Source organism: Geospiza fortis, unplaced genomic scaffold (assembly GCF_000277835.1).
Source record: "Geospiza fortis unplaced genomic scaffold, GeoFor_1.0 scaffold121, whole genome shotgun sequence".
Lineage (NCBI taxonomy): Eukaryota > Metazoa > Chordata > Aves > Passeriformes > Thraupidae > Geospiza > Geospiza fortis.
This window is the reverse complement of record NW_005054346.1, coordinates 4,226,094-4,247,733: the sequence shown is the minus strand read 5'-3', so window position 1 is coordinate 4,247,733 and position 21,640 is coordinate 4,226,094. Positions and strand designations below refer to the sequence as shown.

The 21,640-nt window shown below is 37.7% G+C and overlaps 1 protein-coding gene across 1 annotated transcript in view; it reads left to right on the top strand.

The window, feature by feature from the left end:
- The window catches only part of NKAIN3 (sodium/potassium transporting ATPase interacting 3), a 195,619-nt gene that overhangs the window by 96,613 nt on the left and 77,366 nt on the right, over positions 1-21,640 (top strand). Inside the window, exon 5 of the mRNA XM_031058628.1 lies at positions 6,891-7,088. Coding sequence (XP_030914488.1) covers positions 6,891-7,088 — 198 coding nt within the window. The remainder of the gene's footprint in view (positions 1-6,890; positions 7,089-21,640) is intronic.

The following is a 21,640-nucleotide window of genomic DNA, read 5'->3' as shown; positions in this document are numbered from 1 at the left end:
TATTTTTCAAGCATCAAATTTTAATTTTGTGATATTTCAAATGTATGAATGACTCCATAGGGATCTCAGCAATTTTGCTCAAAAACAGCAACAGCAACAACAAAGCTAAAATGTTCTTGCTGAGTCTTGAAATTGTTTTATGTTATAAACTCCCTTTTCAAATGCTTGTAGTTTATAAACATTTTGGGCAGATTTTTTTATGGCCCATATTATACTGGTTTCCCATTTTTGTACACCAAGATGTTTCAAGCCTTTTTTATCCTTTCCCATTTCTTTGGCCTGCTATGTTTTCCTACATCATTGGTATAGGTGGCTGTACATGGCTTGCCAAAGATGTTTCTAATTCTTCACTATGTTACATTTCAGTCCTGCCTTGCTTCTTCATTTCAGTCAAAATCAGGCATGGCTTGAGTGAGGGACTCACCAATCTGCACAAACCTTTGACTTGACTTTATACAAACCCTTGTCATATTCTCAGTCTTCAAAACTCAAAGCAGTCTCAGAGTTTGGCATCGCTCCAAATCTGTGTTCTGTCATAGCTTGGATCATCAGAGGTAATAGGTGAGAGCAATTTTCAAACTAGGTGCTCAGCTTAATCACATGTCAAGGACTTCACTGAAGCACAACAGCTTTTCTGGGCAGTTGTGACTTGTTTGTGTCCATGTTGAATTTCCTGTGACAAGTGGTAGGTAAGACTCATATTGATCCAATCACTCCATCTCAAAAATCCCCTTTTTCCTTGTGCGTTGAGGCTTTTTCCTGCCATACCTGTTACCTCTCTGGGCTGTTTCTCAGACAGAGACACTGCCACAAAAGGGAAGTTGAACAAGGAAAAGACGTGGAGCTGGGATTTGAGCATTGCCAAAGATCAGAGCTCATCTTCAGGGGCAACAAGCTTCAAAAACATCCCCTTGCTAGTTATCATAATTTTTTCTTGCAACTGATACTGAGACTGAATTAAGACAGGAGTATGCTTCTCTTGTTGATTTCTTGCCTTCTGGCTTCCTAGAGACATTCCACTTTTCTAGTAATTTTGGTAAATCTAATTTTACAATTGCTTGCTTTGCAAAAGAGTATGCAGATCCCTGAGCATGTAGCAAATAAAGCAATGCAAGTAAACTTTTTATAACATAGGTAGATCTGCCTAATTTCCAAATACATTTTCCAAAATTATTATGTTCACTTGTAAAAAATAAAATCTGGCAACACCCTCCATAGTTGAAGGAATAAAAGTAGTAAAAGAAGGAAAAGCCAGTACTTGGTAAGCATAACTCATACTTTTTTTTTTTGGAGGGTTGTAGATGTGGAGGGTAGCCTGTCGGCAAATGGTTAAAAAGTATTGTAGTGTAGATAGATTTGGGAAAAAAAATTATGCCTGATATGGAAATCTTTCCCTGTAGTCATGGTCTGATGCCAGGCTGTGAACTTCTAAACTCTGTCAGTGGGAACCATGAGCCTCTAATCACACCAACCAAGAATTACTTTGCCTCTGTACCTCTTTTAACCATTCTCAGCCCACGATGATAGGGTTACCTCATTGTCTATGAAGATTTTGATACTGTAAATTTTCTTTTTTAGTGGTAATAAATTTAAGTATATCACAATTTCTCTGGTTTAGTGTGCACTCCTAGCACAGAGATGAATTTACTATGTCTTGTCTGACATCCAGTGCAGACAGAGGAATAGCCCCAATAGAGTTTACCCATAAGCTTCAATTTAAGAATGCTCTTCATGTCATTTATTCTCCAGAGTGCTCAGGATGAGGTGAAGATGCTGAGTGTATTATATTTTGAGCAGCCTGGAATCAGCATGGTTCATTGTCCTATCCCATTAGCGGTTGAGTGGGCTACCACAATTATTGAGTGGGCTACCTTCAACCTCTAGCTCATGGAATAGGTAAAGGCCATCAGTGTAACATTGAGACAAGCGTTTAAATTAAAAACCAGCAGAAAAAAAAATTAGTCAATAATCAAAAATTGTCATCCCAATAAAGACAGTGTGGGGGCTAGTGATGCAAAATTCCCCATTTGGAGATGGGAAATGGCCTCACTCTTCTTCAGTATTGTCTGCCCAGGCCTTCAAAACTGTTTGTTCAGCAGTAGTGAGAGGAGATGGAATGTAACTGGTCACACACAGAGCAAGCTGGGATCAGAACCTGTTGCTTCAAGTAAAAACAGGGTGGAAAAGTAAGGTGGTGCTGCCAATGGGGGTCTTTGGCTAATAGCTGATGGTCATGTTGCCAAGTACTTGCGCAATTAGAGTGGATTTCATTAACACTGGGATGCATCATTCGTATCTAATGAGGATTAAGGTCTCCTTGAGATTAGATACTAAGGAATGTGTGTGTCCCTTGTCGCTGCCAACAACCCTGCATCTTAATTACAAACATAATTGGATCTAGGGAATTGCAAGGAAATGTGCTATTCCTTTTCTAGCATTATGCATATAAATTTTTATTACCTGTTGAGCAAGTGTTTGATTGAAAATCTTTTCTTCTCACTGCTTAAACAAAATATGTGTAGCAAATCAGAACAGAGCATCCTTGTTACACTTAGGAAATTGAATGGGAATATTTAATGCCTCAGCCTAATGTCCATTTATAATAAGCAATATAGTATGTATCAATAAAATAAAAAGGATTAGGAAGGGCTAAGTACCACACAAGCAACAATAAAGTCAAGATCTCTAACATTACATTTTGCCAGGCCTTTGTGCTCTTTCACTTGTCTATAAAATTTCAAGTGTTGACTGCTCTTTTCTGAAGGAAAAAAGGTATTTTCCTCCATCCTGCTCAAAGCACTGTTTTTGTTACACTTTTCCTAAGAGTGAATTTTTAAATGCCAGCAAGGAGTGAAAGAAAGAGAAAATTACATGTCATAAAGCAGAAGCACACTGAAAGAACAAATAGCTGTGGTGGTAATCATGTCACAGCATAATATTTGTTTGTTATGCAAGGCAGTCTTGGTACATTGGGTTTTCTCCCTGGAGTTTCAGTGCCTTCTTTTTGTTTTCCTTAAAACTAGTGATTTTAGGTAGTCCTAATTTCTCATTAATTTTTTGTGTTCTTGTTATAGATACTGTGTGTAAATTTTACACAAATAAATGAAAGGAACATCATACCTGTTATTATTCTGTAGTTTCAAAATCAGCCATCTTATGCTATGATTTGTTAAATTTTACCCAGATTCACCACCTAAAAATTGAATAAAAAAATTAACAGAATGCTTTGGATCAAAAGGCACCTTCAAAGATCATCTAGACCAACCTCCCTGCTATGGGCAGGGACATCTTTCACTAGATCAGGTTGCTCAAAGCCCTGTCCTATAGAAAATGTCCACTTGAAACCAAATGTAGAATTTAAGCAGATATAATGAAATTAAACATTATCCCCAAGCACTTGGAAACAGCATTACTCAGACTCACAGGGATTACATCTCACCTTAAAAGAATGTATCTGCCATAGCAATGCTTTCCAATAATAATCAAAATTAATCCTTGGGCTGACAGCCAACACAAATCCTATATATAGTTTAAAGGCTTAAAACACTGTAGACAGTGAATTGGGACTCTACATCAGTAAAGTATGATTATGGGGCTGATCCTGTACTCAGGAGCAAACTTCTTACCAGAGATTGGAGTATTGCTTTAATGCTGACTAAAGAAGGGAGGAGTAGAGATGGGATTTCACTTTCCTGTGTCACTTCTTTAAGTCTCACAATTTTTCTGGAATACCTGTTACCTGTGTTCTGCCCTCTCTCTGTTCATGGTGTCTATCTGAGAGGTTATCAGCTGAGGAAGTATAGTTTATCTGCTGATGTATGGAATTAAAGTCAAGATACATGCTCAGAAGAGAGCAATTTTACATCCAGGATAGAAATTTCAACTTTTAAATGAATCCAGACTGAGTTAGTTAGAAGGACAACTTGGTTTCTCTTGTACAGAGCTCAAAAGAGTCTCTTGCTTTGAAACAGCATCATTTTTTTCCTAAGAAATAAACATTTGAATTGTCACTGATGATTAAACATTTTAGGCAATTTTTTTTAATGTGAAAAATTGGAAGATAGTAAATGATCTATTGAAAAACTTTAGACATCTCCTTGTACTTTCTGAAAATTCTTAACTTTAATTAACATGGAGCTGAAAATAAGCTACTTGGGCAGCAGGTTTTCCAGCGTGCTCAGAGTTTCCAAGCTGTGAATCTACAAATACCAAAACACTCTCAGGAGTTCACTGATATTTAAAACCTGTACATCCCAGCAATGAGTCTTTGAATTTTCTATGGTTCTGTAAATGACTATAAAGATACAGGTTAATTTTTTTTAATGCTTGTTTCATTTGACTCACTTTACGGATTAAGACTCTCCAAGTAGTTAGTGAGAAGTGTTTCAGCTGCCAAAAAAAAAAAAGTAAAAATTGATTTTTCTGTTGTCAGGCTTTCTTTTATTGATTAGCAGCTTAACATTTATCAGCTTGAACGGCTTATGGCTGCCATTTTGTGAAGTGATATTTCAGAGGTCAAGATAATGCACCAAGTGGTTTTGTTTGCATTTCTAAAACTGATCCTTGCTGGGCCATCATTATCTGCTTTTACCTGCTTTGAGAGCTCAGGATGTAATACACAAAGTAAAAAGTAATTATGAAAATCCCCTCTTTTAGACTTTATCCAGAATTTCTGAATGAGAATTTATTTTTAGAAAGGTAGCAACTGCTGTGATGGCTTTTTGGTTGGGGGAGTTTTTTGGGGGTTTTTTTGGCGCAGGGTGGGGGGGGAGGGGTTATTGCTGTTTCCTTTTTACCTGAATCACCAGCAACCTTGAAACATGAACATGACCATCATGTAAGCATTTTTTTTAATCACCCCAAGAGCCACACGTAACAGTATTCCAGAAATGAAAGATTTTATTTATAAAGGGTTTCTACTGTTCATATGCAAAATGTTACATTTTACATGTGTTGGCATGTAAAATGTAACATAGCTGTTTCCCTATCGAATTTTGTCATTGGCTGTGAACTAGCCAAGTATGAATACTGTAACAGACTATAATTTTGAAAACATAAAGACAAAAAACAATAAAGGATAAATAAACCTTCAAGAGCAAAGGAAGCTGTGACACCAACACCATGGACATCACAATTTATTCCCACAGTTGTTATAACAAAGTGTTACCTCACAATATTTGATACACACTAACTCAGTAATCCATATTCCTTCTCAGCAAAGGGCTTCTGAGCTAGGTTAGATGGAATATGAGTGTGCTGCTTGACAACTGGCATTCCTTTGCGTTGACAATCTTTAAAAGCACTTAATAATACTGTGCAATCTCTGGCATTGTTGTACAAAGAAAGCTCTCCCTGGCTGTTTCCTGTGACTTCTATATTTATGATTATATTTTCATTAAACTGTGTTGTTTGTCAGCTTCTTACTTCACAAGCTGTTTTCATGTTGCAGCTGAAAATTTTCTAAACCAGTATCAAGGATTGACATGCAAAGTCAAAAGACAAATGCCTCATCAACTTGAAATAATGCATTTGGAAATCTAGCAGCTCTGTATTTAAAGGGTAGAGAAGCGGTGGAGAAAAAACCAGCTGATCACAAAGGCAGATTTCTTACTGATTACCAGGATATAGTGAGGATGTCAGGATTTAATTCCCATGTTAATTTTCAGGTGTGGCCAGAATAAAGCCAATTAATGAAGGAAAATAACAAATTAACTACTTCTGCAACTGGAGTCTGGGCTGAATTTCCCTTTGGTCAGGGTAGAAGTAAATGGCCCCAGACAGGACATATTTGTGGGATGCAAATGGCAAATTGGTGTCATGGCAGTGCTCACAAACTTGAGCACTTGTATGGAAGGCAGGGGTATTTTGTGGGCATAGGGCTGACAATTTTGCAGACATTTTTTACTTGGAGTTCAGAATGGGAAACATGGTAACATAAATCTGAATTAATTGTTTAAAGTATCAGTATTACTCAACTCTCATTTATCTCCAGTAAGGAGGCTTGGGTGTTTTTCACATTTAAATGACATTCATTCAACTTGAGTGAATTTTTATTTTTTTTAATACATGTGGTTTTTTATACATGACCCAAAGAACCAAATTTTTTTGTTAATTCAAATGAATTTTCCTGCTTGTACTTCATAGGTAAGCTCTTAGGAAATTTTTAGTACATTAGTAGGTTTACCACTTTTGCTGCTCCACATGGAAGTGGTATGATGTTTACTAAAATGTACAGACATTATACATCCTGTGTGAGTTAGAGTGCAACCAGTACTCATCTGGGTAGGTTTAATATCTGATGTGGAAGATGATTTGTGTGAAGAGAACTTACTGCTTTTATTTCAAACCCAGATAAATTCACAAATGTAGGTCCCTTCTCTAAGCTGAGAGGTTCATAATCTGGATGAGGTGCAGAGGGAAGAAAAGAGAGCAGGGTGCTGGAGACATCTCATTTGAATCTGATGGTGGAAATCATCAAAGATGATGTAAATTTCATTTAGGTTGTCTCCAGTACCATAAGGTAAAATTGGTTCTATTGTCTGTTAAAAAAAAAAAAAAAAAGAAGAGTCCTTAAGTGACATTCTAATAAAGTAACATTAAAATTGCTTTTCAGGCCATAAGTCCAAGGGAACATGTGTTTGTACAGTACCTGGTAGGATGATTCTTATGCCAGGCAGAAGTTCCTGTGCACAAATGCAAAATAATCAATGAATATTTGCCATTCCCTCTCTCCGCTTTAACATTCTACTTTCATACTAGAATTACTGGGGTGAGGATTAAGGATAATTTCCTCATTGCCCTTATAATAGAAAAGATCCTTTATTTCCTCTTTCTTTACCTTAAAAACAGAAAGTCAAATGTGTTCACACTTTTTCCCCTCCCTCTCCTAGGAAACGGATCTCATGACCTTTAACATCTCCATGCACCGCTCCTGGTGGCGGGAGCACGGGCCCGGCTGCATACGAAGGGTGGTGCGTCCTTCTTCCCCTGGCATCCTGGAGGATTACTCCTACGTCTCCGTGACAGGCTGCATCATTGATTTCCAGTACCTAGAGGTCATTCACAGCGCTATCCAAATACTCCTCTCCGTAAGTTCATGGTTCTTCTCCTGCTGGGATTCCATCGGTTCTTTCACGCCCAGCCTGCTCTTGTTGCTTGTCCTGGAAAGGGGGTGTAGTGGCTGATGGATGAATGCAGAGTGTGGTGATGTTCACAGGGGTCCCAGGACGAGGGAAGAGATGAGAATCTTGACTCCATGTTTCAGAAAGTTGATTTATTATTTTATGATATATATTATATTAAAAGAAAATGATATATTAAAACTATACTAAAGAATAGAAGAAAGGATTTCATCAGAAGGCTAGGAAGGAAAGGAAAGGAATGATAATAAAATCTTGTGACTGACCAGAGTCTGAGCCAGCTGGACTGTTGGCCATTAATTAAAAACAACCAAATGAGACCAATCAAAGATGCACCTGTTGCATTCCACAGCAGCAGATAATTATTGTTTACATTTTGTTTCTGAGGCCTCAGCTTCTCAGGAGAAAAATCCTAGCAAAATGATTTTTGATAAAATATGTCTGTGACAGCAGAGATTTTTAATTGTGTTTTGAATTAGAGAATTATATACAAATTATTAAAATGTGCACTGTTCCTTTCTTTCCTTATATCTCTTCAAGCTCTGTAGAGGCCTAATACCCATTCTGTCCATAATTAGGATAAGTGGAAATTAACTTGAGCCTTTGGCTCTCATTCATTGAGATGTAGAGCCAAGCAAAGCAGATTTGCCCAAAATTAATTTGCCTAAACCTTTCTGTTGTTCACAATCAATGATGCCATTTATTCAGCCCTGATTGTAAATGTATTTTACATGATACATAGCTAAGTTTCTTCCCAGACTCAGATATGGATTGATCCTTGAAAAAGGTCAAAAAAATATTAGGAATTAAAGTATGTGTTCATATTTAGCCATGGTTTTTTTCTCTCCTTGAACTCTGCATTATCAAAACACTCTACCTCCATTGTCCACATTTGGTGCAACACCAGTGAAAAAATGCAATTACAAGAATTTGTATAAAAGTTTGCAGTGCAGGGAAGTGCTTGGACTCAATCAGTTGCTTTGGGAGCAACATCCCAGTCTTGCCCACAGTTTTTCCTCTTGGCTGCTTCTGCTTATGGTTAATAGGTTGTTTGGCATGAGCTGTGTGCGATCTCCTAGAAGTGGCAGCTCTTTCTCTTCATAGCTGTGGGTAGTGCAGTGCAACTGGCTGACTCTAAGTGGTTGCACACAGGATCGATCACCCCAGATATCCAGGGGTATATCTATAGGTATATCTCAAAATATACCTATTTTGAGAACATAAATGCTTGTGGCTCATGGTCCTAACCATGACCCTGTTAGACAGTGGGAGAAGAGGCGCAGTCTGCAGTCCACACCTGCTAGTCAGGCGAGCTACCTGGTCTGAGCAGCCAGAAGGGATGCATATTTCTGATGTGTTCAGTATTTCAAGCTGTTTACTAACAATCTGGTTTATACTACCACTGGCAAAGTAAAAAGCATCTGTGGAATAAATCTCACTGGTTAATTTAAAATGATTTTTAAAATTATTTTAAAATACAGCTGGTTGTTGATCACAAGAAGTGTTTGCTGCACTTATCAGTGCAGTACAGTTCTGTCAAATGGCAGGAATACAAATATTAATATTAGAATATTAGAATAAACACAATTAATGTATACAAACTAAAAATGTCAAATTTAAAAATATAGAAATTCTGTAATAAATTGAAAGATGTAACTGGCCTTTCCTTTCTAAAGAACTGACTGATTGCTGTGCTGGATTAAATAAAAATTCAAAATTTTAATTAAATTGAAAATTTAAAATGTGCCTGGAACTTATGAGGCATGACTGTGAATTAAATAGTTTCCCATTTCAGATAGTGCTTTGATTTATATAAACAATGCTAAAATTAAAATACTGTACAAAATGTGAGGCTTTCCTCCAGTTTTACTATCTTGCTACACCATCCATGACATGTTATGATTAACATATCATGAATCTGTACTTCAGTTTTCATTCTGAATTTTAATTTAGGCTTGTTTCATGTACCATGCCACAATACAGAAGTCACCACCTGGATTATCAAATAACTTGCAGTTTCCTTCCATTTTCTGAATACTACTGACTTGAGAAAGCTCCCATCCATTTTGGATGCATAACTTCTTTTCCTAATTGGAGTACCAATTTCAGTTGTTGGTTAAAAGGTCATTTAGGTTGTCTTTTCAAAGGACTGGGGAACTGTATGTAGATCATGAGATCATTCTTTTTACCTTTTCCTGGTAGCTAGTCCCAAAAGCAGACTATTCCTTTTTGGACCTTACTACCTACTTAATTTTCATAACATTTTTATGTAGCAATAGTAGTGTAACAAACCATTTTACAGTGTAAAAAAATCTTTATTGGCATAACAAATCATTTTATCATGCTAAGCTTTGTCCAAATGACTGGGAATACAAGCACTTCCATTTGGTAGGGAGTTAGAGCCTCTGAGAGAAGAAACACCTCTGAGGGGTAAGTATTGGATACCTGTCGAGATACATAACTCACTAGCAGCATTTTTGAAAGGTGACTTTTTATTTTTATTTTTTTAACTGGTATAAAGGGTTTTATATGCAGAGACTGCTGCAGCTGCAACTACATTAAACCCTGCTTCAGGAAATAGGCTTAACAGCTATTTATTTAATTTTAATGCAGTAAAGCTATTATTATATCTGCTTTATAGTTGTTTCTAAAAATATGTTTTTATTGATGAACCAGTAACTTTGTATCTCATCCTGATTCTGGGTGCCTGTGTAAGTAATTGGCAGCTGAAGATGTTAAACACTTCTTTAAATTGAGGGAGAATCAAGAGAAGTATGAGAGAATGGGATGCAATTAATAGTAAAGAATAACTATAGTTAATGTTGTGTTTAAAATCTATATTTATTTGCTGTAGGGCATAATATATATATTATTTTCATGAATAAATTCTTCTGCGCAACACCTTTAAAATGCAAGGCAGATTGTCATTACAGAAACCTCAATTTTCCGGGAACAAACTAATAATACAGTCAAAATAGTGACAGCTTAGCATCTTTGAGAAAGACACTTCATAAACTTTTGTTGTTATTTGAAAATAGTTAATGCACACTGAGAGTATTGAATGCCAGGTACACACTGGCTTCAATAGCCTGAACATTAAAAAGTTATCCAAGTTATTGCAGAGAGATTTGTATTAGACCCAGAGCCTAATATGACATCAACACAGCGCAGCACGAAGCCCCAAGCCAGGGTTCACTGTGCTAACTCTGGAATTAGCAGCCACATGACTTCATCAGTGCTGAAGAAGCAAAATTAAGAAATTTTGGCAGAGCAATGGGCTGACACAACTAGATGTTTCTGGGCCAGGAGACATTACTTTCATTCAATGCTGCGTTGGACAAGGTGAAGTTACCTTTCCTCCCATTCTCATCAAGGTATAGAAGGATGACCTAAAATCTAGACCACTGAAAGATGGGGGGAAGCAAAGAAAGTGAAAACCCTAAGTCTAACAACATGCAAAACATGCAAGCTCTTTGGCATGTTGATGCAAATTCAGGATATTTTGAAGGAATCTTCTGGTTTACTTTGTGGAGGTCCATCTGTTGCCTCTCATCAGTGTCAATTATTGTAACCCTCAGGCTGCCTGCTGGACCAACAGAGGAGGAATAGACACAAAGATAGATCCCAAACTCTCTCTTGCAGAGCCATGTATAAATTCAGACAAAGATGTGATATAGGGAGATTAACAGTATTGAAAATTTTCCATAGTGAAGTAAAAAGCAGTGAGGATATCTGCCTAAGGTAAAGTTATCAGCGGTGGATAGCTTATCAAATACACTGCCAAGCACAAAACATACATTAAAATAGAAAAATGCATTACTTTCTTCAGAATATAATGAAGTTGTAATATCAGAAATATAAGAAGAAGCACTCCTGGTAGCCAAATTTGGAACTGGATACTGTGGTCACTGTGAGCAGAGTCACCATCTGCTAAAGTGTACATCCAAAAAAAATGCCTTCCCAGTGCTTCTTTCAACTCATGAATTTATAAATGTTGAATGCTTTCCCTAAGAGGCAACAGGCCTCTAAAGCAGCTTCCAACAGTGTCTGAATGCTCAGTAAAATGTCTACCACTAGTAGAAAATTTGCAACTTTCATATTACAAAATCACACAGAAGGGTTGAGGTGGGAAGAGACCTCTGGAGATCATCTGATCCAACCCCCCTCACACTTAGCTGGGTGCACTAGAGCAGCCTCCCCAGGATTGTGTCCAAACAGCTTCTGAACATCTCCAAGGAAAGAGACTCCACAATCTCCCTGAGCAACCTGTGCCTTGGCTTGATAACCCTCACACTGAAAAAGTGTTTTCTGGTGTTCAGAGGGAACCTCCTGTGTTCCAGTTTGCACCCATTGTCCCTGCTCCTGGCACTGGACACCACTGAGAAGATTCTGGCTCCATCCATTCAAGACCTGGGCCCAGGGCTGCAGGTGAGGTCTCAGCAGTGCTGAGCAGAGGGGCAGGATCACCTCCCTTCATCTGATGGCAGTACTTTGCCCTATGCAGCCCAAGATTTTCATTCATTTTCTATAAAAATGGTCCCTACCTGCCCAAAAGATTCATAATTATTGTTATATATTGATGCTAAATACTTTTAAAAATCTACTTGTTAGTATTCTTAGACTTGTCATCCATACATTTGCAGGGTTATCCTGCTTTAATTAACCGGGCATGAAGATTTCAAATCTTTTGAATTTTCATTATTGTTATTATTCATAATAATAAAATCATTTTTGTCATAAAGATCATTGCATCCTCTTGTTTGTGAGGACTCTATCTCTCTTTCTTTTTCCTCACAGTTTTCTGATGTTCGTAATCTCTATTCTTCTTTCCAGTACACACAAGCATCACATCCATAGGGAAATGATAAGCAAGGATCTGACTTAATTTCTGAATATCTGTCGCCAATCAGTGCCTCATACTGACTCCATGCAACTGTCTTGCTTTGTGAATTGTTTCTGCCCTGCTGTCTTCAAAGAATCTGCCAAATGTTGATTGTTTGACATAAGAATTAATTATGACATTTGGTAGACCTAAGTACTTTTTTTTCATCATCAGAGAAAAATAGAATTTAATTTAAAAAGATATTTAGCACAACAGACATTAAAATGGAGGTTATGAGTCTTGTGTAAATAATTAATCAAGGGAAACACTGTGACTACTGAGCTATAGAGACTATGATCATGGTCAGTGCTGTATTTCAGTAATGTATTTCAGGTCATTTACCAAGCTTTTACTACTGACCCATAAATTTGAATGCTTTTTTGGGTTGATTTGGATGGCTCTTCCTCTATCCCTGATGTTTAGATGATCTTCTCTATGCAGTTGGGAAAGCTCCAGGAATTGCTCCAAAAGAGGTTGCAAAGCAGCTTTTGCCCCTGCCTTCAGTCAGCCAGAGCTGCAGTTTGGTTCCTATTTATTTAAATGTAACAAAAGGTTTAATGATATCAATAAATAATGTGGCTCCCCTGGGGCATTGCAGCAGCCCCTTTTTCCCATTAGTTATGGCCCTGCTATTTTTATAATTGGACAGAAAAGAACGCAAGGAAGAATATCGTGTATGGTGTTCCCCAAAGAAAATCCCTGTAGGGGCTGACACCAGTGCTCAAGCAGGTTCCTTGCTCTCATTCCATTTCCTTGAGTGACATGTGATTGATTCAGAAAGCCAGTCGATATTTACATACGATAAAAAAGCCTGAGGTAATTTAGAGTTAAGAGCTACAGGAATTACATGAGTAAAATATAGTTGTCCTCAAGGTATTACATATTTTTTTTTTAATTTTAGTTTGCATCCTTTCTACATTTTTCATTTAGAAAAGAGCTGGTCTTCTTTTTCATAACAAACAATTGCAAAGTGGTGTGGAAATTAACTTTTTAAATTGTCTGCAGAGCAGAACTTCAGCATTTCTTCAGAAAAGGGTATGAAAGATATGCCTGCTCTTCATCACAACCATCATCATAAGCATCATCATCACAACAACAATAAACACAAAAATAGCCAGGAGCACTTGTCTCTTGGCCATGTGAATAGACAGTTATGGTGAGCTGTTGGCTTCTCACAGATTTATTTGTAAGTTTTGTGAGATCACCAGATTATTGAAAATCAGAATTATTTTGTCAACCTGGGCAATATTACAGAGGAGTTGCCAATCTCTGAAACAGACTGCAAAGAGGCTGCAGAGGTTTGTGCAAATTTGAATTTACCTCCAATGCTTTGTTGTAGTTGTGTCATTGTGTTTGTATCATAATCTATGCCTTGTGCAGTTCCTCCACTGTTTGTGGTGTTGGTTCAGGGATGCATACGGCCCATTTCACCTTTGCCATTTACGAGCCTTCAGTGTTATAAACATATAACCAAGAGAAAGAAAAATAGTGAGAGACTACATCCACACTAACATTGTAGAAATGCCTTTATCCTTTCTTGCTAAATTTAGTTAGACATCATTATTCATGGCAGTGTGTAGATAGTAAAATACACAAGTATATTTGTCTAATTACCAGTCTGGGTCAATAAAGCAGCTATGTGAGACAGGATCAAGGTAAATCTGTGGTTTTTCATCTTAGTTGTCAATCCAGGGATGTCTGCTTTTTCAAGCAGCTCATTTAAAAGGAACTGAAAACCATAATATTATAGCTACTTGCATTTTCGTTTGTTAACTATTATGATAAAGATTTGTCAAAAAATCTTGGCCAACTTCTGCACCAGTGCTGGCTGAGACTGAGGGGATAGCAGACAGAAGTTCAAGCATTAGCAATATAGAAGTGCCCTCACCTTGACAGTTAATCTACATGAGAACTTAATTGTTCTACATATTTTCTAGTACTTGGTATAGAGGTGCTTGCCATTTTACACAACATTGAAAATTACTGTGACAATTTCTGAATTGTTAAAAATGTTAGTAAAAATCTGTGGAGGAATTCTGAAATATTTTTATTTACACAAAAGCACTTGTAGTAAAAATAAAACATGATTGTTTATTTTAATTTTTATGGAGCTCATTAATATTTCAGTGCAAATTATGCAGAAGAACTGGAAGTAAATGGGAAATTTGGAAAATAGTTGGTTTCCCCCCTTCAACCTCTGCCCATAATTGCCATGCCCATGGCAGAAACACTGCCATAGACTAAATGTCTGCAACTTAGTTACTGCAATTCTCAGATAGACACCTTCATTTTGATTAGTTTCCATCATTGGACTTCATTTCTGAAGTAAACCTGAACTAGCACTGATGAGGGAACTGCAGCAGCCCAGTGCACAGTAAACATGGTGATTATTGATTCCTATACAAGTGAGCACCTCTGCAAATAAGCAGGAGAGGTGGTGAAGGAGCTAAAGACCGGTTAAGTGCCTCAACGAACTTGTATGCCTACATGCTATCTTTAGAGCTGAGCTGAATGCTGAATGTTGCACCAGGCATTTGGAAATTGTAAGAGAATAAAGTGAAAAATGTAACAGAGATTGCCAATCTAAACCTTTTTTTAGGGAACACGTAAATCAAACATTTTCATTAAGAAAAGTGAAAGCAGTATTTGCTTTGAACTTTAGGGATATTTTCTTGACTATATCATTGGAAACCTTTAACTCTTAGATGAGCTACTGGGACACCAAAGATCCTGGAAATTCCAAAGGCCAGAGCACATTTTTTCCTAAGATATTTGTCTTCATGCCTCTCAAGACATTCACCAGCTTTCAACTGCCCATGGGAATCAGGGCATGATAGTTTACTTGGAAGGTGGAATAAAATTTGTGCCTTTCTGCCAAGCTGCAATTTAGTGCAAAGAGCTTTGCTGCATCAGATTTGCTCCAGCTGTGAAGTTGATAAACCAACCAAGGAAATTATCTTCTTCTCTAGGCTAGGAGTTCACATGGTGATTGACAGCTCTGGATAGGCTTGACTTTGCTGGATTTTTTTGTCTTGGTTTGGTTGTGTTGTTATGTTTTTTTAATTTCCGAAAACACAGTTCTCTAACTGACTTTTACATTCAGATATGATTTGAAGTAAAGATGTTTTACTATTTTACTTATTCCTTAGCCTGCACATGTAGTGTAAAAGACACAGGCAAACCAGAGGTGAGCATCCCGCTGCAGTCTCACTGAGCCTAACAGCAATAAATGTGTGCTCACTCCTGCTCAGCAGCATCATTCTTTCTGCATGTTGTAGTTGATACCCGTGTGCTCAGACTTTCTTATATGGGGGAAAAATATCCACTGATTAAAACCCATCTCTGTGTGAGCTTCCACTGACAGGACATTTTTCTTTTAATCATGTACTAAATCCACAGCCTAGCTCTTCCACTGAAATTTGTTGCCTGAATGTGACTGGACTGCAGAAAGAATTCTTTTCTCAAATGCAGTCTCCAGTGATTTACAATGCTCTCTGTTTTTTCCTAGGGAGATAGGAGATACCAGGGGAAGGATTTCACTAAACAAGCAGTGAAGCAACCCATACTCCTCAAGATTTGAGGAAATTATTTGATTTTCACTGAGGAAGGAAGTGCATATGCACTCATGGAACAACTTGATCTCTGTGCTGGTTTTCCACTGGAGCCACCCACAGAAGTGTTTTTTTTTTCTGAGAGGAGCTGCTGAGAGTTTCTTCACCATATCAGGCATGGTCTCCTCCCTGTAATCCCATTTCTGTCTGCTGCCCTACAGTATCTAGCAGTGTGCAATAACATTCAGCCAGCATTGAACCCAACACATTAATTGGTGCATTGGCTGGGAAATCTCAAATTGGCAAACCAAAACCACTACAGTCTCAGAGCTATGCACAGAAAGACAGATGAGGTTTTCTAGGAAAACAGATTTTTATACTGGAAGATTACAGTGCAAAATTTTAAAAGCCCTGTGTTCTGCAAATCTTGCCTTCATAGCTTTTTGTAGCTATGTCTTCTTGCTCAAATTCTGTAATAAATCTGCTCATCTTGTGACCATACTTGGTTTTCTATCTAGTATTATGGAAACTGTTAAAAATGTAGCTGTTTCCTTTTTATTCTTCAAAGCAGAGCAGGGAATCCCACCAGAAGTGTGAGTTCTAGCTCAGGATGTGCTTTCCCCTGTTGCACCCATATTGGTGATGCATTTGACAACAGGGCGTGGTGGACTTGTTAAGGGACTGTTCCATCCTTTGCCATAAATACTTATCTCCTCTCAGCTCTCCTGTGGAAGGCGCTGGGCATGGAAAGAGCCCAGTTCATGCAAAATCCTTGGATGCATTGTGTAGGAAAAGGCACTGAGCTGCAGTGGTGATGCAGGCGTAGTTCTTCTGCTGCTTCCAAGCTTGCCAAATGAGATGACTACCATAACACTCTTCATTCACAGATTAGGTGTGTGAATAGCTCCACGGGGAGGAAGGAAAGTGGGGAGGGATTATAGACAAGGTTCCAGGGAGCAGAGTTTGGGTGGCACTACTGTATACTGAGATTGATAAGAAGTTTGTACATGAGTGCAGTCAAGATGCATGTTGATAAAAACCTAAGAAATTATGCTTTACAATATTACATTAGTAAGTTTATACATAGAGTTACCTAGTGAATTTGCCTTTTTTAAGTTTAAATTTTTCAGTGGTTGTCTAACTTGCCTAAGTTAGACACTTTTAATACACTTTTATAGAACAAAAGAAGTGAGAACTTGTCATTGAAAGAAAAGCAACAAGTACAGATGAGAACAGGTTGTGTGAGGGTATGTCCAGGAATAAGTAACTATAAGGATTTTTGTGTACTCTGAAGGTTCAGAATAGGTAGACACTGAGTGAAATGGATGCTTGAGGCATTTCTTTGCTGTGTTTTGCTTATGAGTTAAATGGGTAAGATTTTTAGAGGTCTTGAAAGGGAGACTTATGTGAATTACTTTCAGTTTGTAAGTTTATATCTGATGTCAGTAACTGTTCTGAAAGGACAAAATCATCTTAAAGTAGAAGCCTGAGAAGCAAATTTAATTTTTTTTCACCCGTCTAGAAGGCTTAAGTTGAAACAATTGTCTCCAGGGAAGGAAAAGAATGAGGAATAATGGTGTTGTTCCATAATGCTAATGTTAGTCTGAAAATGATAATTAAATAAATCAGATGTGGCAAAAGACATCTACTGGATCTGTCTGAATCTATGCTATAAGTAAAGATTTTTCAAGAAATCATTCCTAGTGATGTGAAACTTTCTAGCTCAACTTTCCATTACCTCCTATGTAAATTAATGCTATGTAGATTAATTGATAATCATTGTGAATGACAGTAAAATTGATAGGTAATTAAACAGCCTCTTAAAAGAACATGATCGTTTCCATTTTTACGTATGAGTTATTTAATTTATTTTTATCTTGTTACCTAACTTATAATGTACCTGATATCTTCACACACATACACGCATAATATAAAAATATTATATTTTAATAGTAAATTAAAATATAAAGATCAATGCAGAAAGCTAAAGTTACATCCTGGTCAATTATACCAGATGCCATCTTGAGTGTTTATTCAAGTAATATGCTGATTCCCAAAAGAAGTTTTCAAGAGTGAAGTCTTGTGGGTGTTTGAAATATCCTTGTCTTGCCTGGAGGTTTTTCTTACAAAGTTCATCTTGGTATCTCTTATCACTAATGGCCAGGGATTGCCAAGGTCCCCTCCCTTGATACTGATTTTTACCTCAGCAAGCAGGAGTGAACTGGAAAGACCCAAGTGTTTTGTTATTATTTCTTCTCCCTTTCCTCTTCCTGGGACCATAATTCTACCAGTAACCTCACATAAAGGTGCATTCTCCAAACCCACCCAAAGAGGAGCTGAGTCTAGAACACAACTGGACTGAAAGCTTTGCACTTCCTTTACTTCTCCACTTCATTTTCTAATTTTCTCTACCACTTTTTCAGTGAGATCTGGTTTAACTATGAAAAGAGACATATTTTCCTTCCCTGACATGACTCTGACTTCTGTCATTGCTTTAGGCAGCTGAAATTAATTTGCTACATGTTTTGTTATGTATACAGATGACCAAGAGTGGGAGCAAGTTAAAGAAATCTATGCCTTGCCCACTACTGATCTCACAAATAAGAGGCTGTGCTAGAAGGTGCACTTGCAATTTTTTTTGGCTCTGGTGTTGATTTCTCTCTTCTTTTGCGTGTACTTATTTTGTTTTGCCTGAAAAGGGTCTTAGGCCTAATTAGCAATAACAGCTACCCCAGACCACCTAACTTACTTTAGAAAGGAACTTTAATGCTATTCCTTAAACTTCCAAATAGAGAAGAAGATTACTTCTTAGGAAAAAAAAAGCACACAAGTTTACTAGGGCGATTTACTTCAGCTTCCCCAATAAACATATTTCAAAATTCCTTTTCCCACCCAAAATTCAGGAGAGCATCTGGGACTAAGTATGTGTCATATCCCATGGTCCCTACACAGGGTTTTTGGAGTCATAGAATGGTTTGGGTTGGAAGGGGCTTTAGAGGGCACCTAGTTCCCTCGTACCTGCCATGGGCAGGGAGGGGCACCTACTAAGTTCAGCACACATTCTGAGCTTCCCCTTTATTTTTAGAGCATGCTCATTTGTGGGCTCAAACTGCAGCCTCATTTAAACACACTTCAGTCTTCAAAAATCATTCTTGTTATCTGGGCTGTCTTGTTCACTTGTAATGTGGACTGTATAAGCCTCATGCTACCAAGTTTAACAAGTGCTACAATTTATCAACAGATAAAATGGGACAGGTCCTTGCAAGCAGAAAGTTTAATAGACATAATTTTAAAAAATTTGTTATTACCTTGAGAAATATTCCTATTACAAGATTTTTTTTGCCTTAGCTTTTTTATTTTCTTGTGCAAATCCTACATAGTGATGTAAAGATGATACTTTAATCTGGGCTTGTTATACCAGAGCGTATATCAGAGTCTACTTTTTTTTAATCATGGAAATTTTTTCTAATGCAAGCTAGAATATTAATATAAAATTGTATTGATATGGCACAATGTGCAATTATATTAACATTATCATATGATAGATCATTAACAATAGTACTTCTATAACTCTCCCTAGCAATCTTATCTAATTATTAATTATAGGATGTACATTTATAATATGTTTGAAGTCATTAGATACCAAGGAAAAAAGCACAAAAGACTTCAGAATATTTTTAATCTCCTCATCTTTCCACTGGCAGCTAAAATGGATTATGAAAGTCCTAGAAAGAACAGTTTGCCATTCCCCTCCAATGCTTTGCATGTATCAGTCATATTAGCAGGACATCCTCATGTTGAACACACACTTGTGTGCATTGCAGAGTTTCAGTAGCCTTGTCTGGACTGATGAACCCAACAGGGCCTGAAGATGAGTTTGAGCATCATCCTCTGTTTTTCCCATTGTGTGTGCATATTACTGTCATGTTTTTCATAGAGTCATAGAGTCCATCTGTGTGCTGGACATTTTGTCCAGAAGGATACTGCGACAGACAATATCAAAAGCTTTACTGTAATCTGAAAAGGCCGTGTTGACCACCAATGGTGGACACAGCACAGGTCAGGGATTGTGCCCAGGAGCCTGAGCACATGAGCTCACCCTGTTTTGTCTGTGCTGGGAGAGAGATAAGGCAAACATAGGTGCTGAGGTGGGAGCCATGGCAGACACACCACTTACCCTGGAGTGCTGGGATTGTGCCTTGGCCCATTTTATTTATACCTGCCATGTCATCCATGGAAGCAAGAGTGCTGTCAAGTTTGCTTGGGTTTTCTGTGATTCAGCATCACAAATGGGACGTTTCAATGGTGTTTGTGCAGTCACGAAAGCTGCTTAGGGTTTGGGACTGTGTAGGTCTTTCTGATTCCTCTTCCCCTGTTTTCCATACTGCCTGTCTGGTTTTCATTGTCCACTATAAAGAGGCTTCATTGGTCAGTTGTGAGATTACACACAGCCCCACATTAATGAGAATTCACACTTCACCACCAGGAATTCCTGAGGAAATGTACTCAATTTCACAGGAACATGACTGCCAGGTAGCATGCCTGAAATATCATATAAAGTCTTCAACTCCTTTATCAAACATGGGGGGATGTCCAATTTACTCTTGTAATAGAGTGCCTGAAAGAGTTAGATGTTTGCTTTTGGTTTTAAGTCTTTCAGAAAATCTTCTTACTTTAATGATTTTTGGGTTTTGTCCACAGACAATGGATATGGGACTCCACAGGAGGTCTGTAAGCAAAAAGGATAAATAAGGTTGTAATCTCTTAGGCGCTTGTTTCTTCATGATCTGAAATTGGCAGATTCTCATACCTCTGGGCTAAGAATATTTTATAGTTACTGGTGTTTTCTCCTTTGGTCTGTTAGTTTCAGTCTAGAGGTGCTGCTTGAAAATAGCTGATGGGGGATTTTTCTTTTTCATAGAGGAGTAATGCATTTTTATTAAAATATTGTAAACTAACACCACTAAAACACACCACCTTTTTCATCGGAAATAATTGCAATGTAATAAATGGAAATACGGAGTTGTAAAGCTGATGCGAGTGAAAAAAAGTCCCTAGGTGCTCATTGATAAAGAATTTATGTAGGAAACAATAAATAAGGAGACGATTGTGTAGACTTTGCAGTTTCCAGGATTCTCACTTGTTTCCTAGCAATTTTGTTGAACCTACAGCACTCGTTGCAATAGATAGTGTGTTTCTAGACACCCAATTCTTTATAGGGTTTTACAGAGGAAATGAATACAGAGTATTCCCTCTGGTAAAAAGGAGTGAATCCACACATTAGCTATGTAGGGTGCCAGATTTCATGAAAGACCAGAGGTGTATCATCATGATATATTTATTTCTAATTACATATTTAACTGTATATCAAGTCATATGAGGAAATAATGTAATCCAGAAAAAAGGCTTTATACACTTAAAGCTCTCCAAACTTGAATATTTTTTGCTGTTTGAAATGCTTTGAATAGAAATGACATTGAAAAGTTCTTGATCTTTAAACCCTTCCAAATCATCTCTTTTGCTTTCATATTAATATTCTCAACCTCTTTCTTGGGGTTGAAAGGTTTTCAGCAGTGGAGCTCTACCTTTTGGAGTCTCCTTTAGAGCCTGAACGGAGATTCAAAGACTTCAGGGAGGGAATGAAGAAAACTGCCAGATGAAGAGACACTGGACTTCTCTGCTCCCTGTCATCTGGAAATGTTTTTTCATTGAATGAAGTACTTTTACAATTGCAGCTATTTCTTTCCTCTTTTGTGCAAGTCACCTCAGGCACCACATCGTCCCCCAAAGCCTGCAGACAGGTGATAGGAAACCTGGGGACAGACTGCCTGCTCTCCGCCCCATGGATCAGAACAGGCAAAAATGTCCTGCACCTTGGAGTCTCACCTTGCTTTTGTTGACACCTGCAATGCAGGCTGATTGACAATGACTGTCTCATGCATCAGAAACAATTACATTCCTCTGGCTGCTCCTGCTTCAACACCAACACTTGCTCCAGAGATTAGGAGCTCCCTGATCTACAGAGGAAGAATTTTTGAACATGGTGGAGAATGACGACTTCCATTCAG